The sequence below is a fragment of the Sinocyclocheilus anshuiensis genome, unplaced genomic scaffold (assembly GCF_001515605.1).
Source record: "Sinocyclocheilus anshuiensis isolate Anshui unplaced genomic scaffold, SAMN03320099.WGS_v1.1 scaffold1015, whole genome shotgun sequence".
NCBI classification, from domain to species: Eukaryota; Metazoa; Chordata; class Actinopteri; order Cypriniformes; family Cyprinidae; genus Sinocyclocheilus; species Sinocyclocheilus anshuiensis.
In genome coordinates, this window is record NW_015546029.1 from 835039 (window position 1) to 836611 (window position 1573).

The following is a 1573-nucleotide window of genomic DNA, read 5'->3' on the forward strand; positions in this document are numbered from 1 at the left end:
GCTCTGTAACATCGCGCTGTTTTATCCCACTTTCGGAATTGTACTTGACGACGGTAAAATGTTGTTTATATTACTAATAGCTTCAGACAACTTACGACTAACCGCCATTGAAGAGTTTGTGAGACACGCGCCAAATTAAACGGAAGTGTTGACACAGCTTCCGTTTCAAGTGAAATTAGCTCTCATCATCTACTGAAATCTTTACTTATTTCACTTATGCATATGAATGAATTTCACTAAGGCTGATCTTTTCGTTTCACTCGTGTATGTAAGAGGTTTTTCAGTTATGCATATGAATGTATTTCACTAAGGTTGATCAATGTTTTCACTAGTGTATGTAAGAGGTTTTTCAGTTATGCATATGAATGTATTTCACTAAGGTTGATCAATGTTTTCACTAGTGTTTGTAAGAGGTTTTTCACTTATGCATATGAATGAATTTCACTAAGGTTGATCTTTTCGTTTCACTCGAGTATGTAAGGGGTTTTTCAGTTATGCATATGAATGTATTTCACTAAGGTTGATCAATGTTTTCACTGGTGTTTGTAAGAGGTTTTTCAGTTATGCATATCAATGTATTTCACTAAGGTTGATCAGTGTTTTCACTCGTGTATGTAAGAGGTTTTCAGTAATGCGTATGAATGAATTTCACTATGGTTTATCAATGTTTTAACTAGTGTATGTAAGAGGTTTTTCAGTTATGCATATGAATGTATTTCACTAAGGTTGATAAGTGTTTTCACTAGTGTATGTAAGAGGTTTTCAGTAATGCGTATGAATGAATTTCACTAAAGTTGATCAATGTTTTTCATTTCCCTAGTGTTTGTAAGAGGTTTTTCAGTAATGCATATAAATGAATTTCACTAAGGTTTATCAATGTTTTTCGTTTCACTAGTGTTTGTAAGAGGCTTTTCAATAATTATGGCCTATACGGCCCCTCATACAAAGGAGTAAGGATGTGCAGAACAGTGTGAATGCCAGACTTCCCATTTCTTCATAACTTTGTGGAGTTTTCTGAGGGAGCCGATTGAGTTTGGGTTTGATGTATAAGAACAGCATCCACCACAGAGCAGGTGTTGAATCACCTCCAGGTTCATGTTACAAAGGAAAGGTGCAAAAAAAAATAAAATAAAACACACAACGAAAACTTTTCTCACCAACTGGCTTCTCACAGATCAGCCCCTCGGTGTTGGCAGTGCAGGGTTTGGCTTTGAGGCCGGCTACCTCAGCTCTTTCCAGGTATGCACAAAACCCTGAGTCACTTGGCTCCCCTGGTAACCACTGGAGCGTGCTGGCAGTAAAGGGAGACATGTCCTCCCACCCCCAGTATGAAACATTTATCTTCCTTAGACCCACCCAGGGAGTTAGTTTCTGCAAGAGAGAAAACGGCTTTGTTCATGTCTTCTTTACATACATACACACACATACACAATACATACACAACATATAATAAAATTCAACATAAAATGCATAAAAATGAAATTCATACATGCAATGACTTAAAGGCGCAATAGGAGATCTTGGAAAATGCTAACTTTAGCCTGATAGCACTGAAAGCGAATGTCCCACCCTC

General features: G+C 37.4%; 1 protein-coding gene across 1 annotated transcript in view; it reads right to left on the reverse strand.

The window, feature by feature from the left end:
* LOC107698718 (attractin-like protein 1) overlaps positions 1–1573 on the reverse strand; it is a 286058-nt gene that overhangs the window by 235302 nt on the left and 49183 nt on the right. Inside the window, exon 14 of the mRNA XM_016499821.1 lies at positions 1158–1371. Within this exon, the coding sequence (XP_016355307.1) occupies positions 1158–1371 (214 nt within the window). The remainder of the gene's footprint in view (positions 1–1157; positions 1372–1573) is intronic.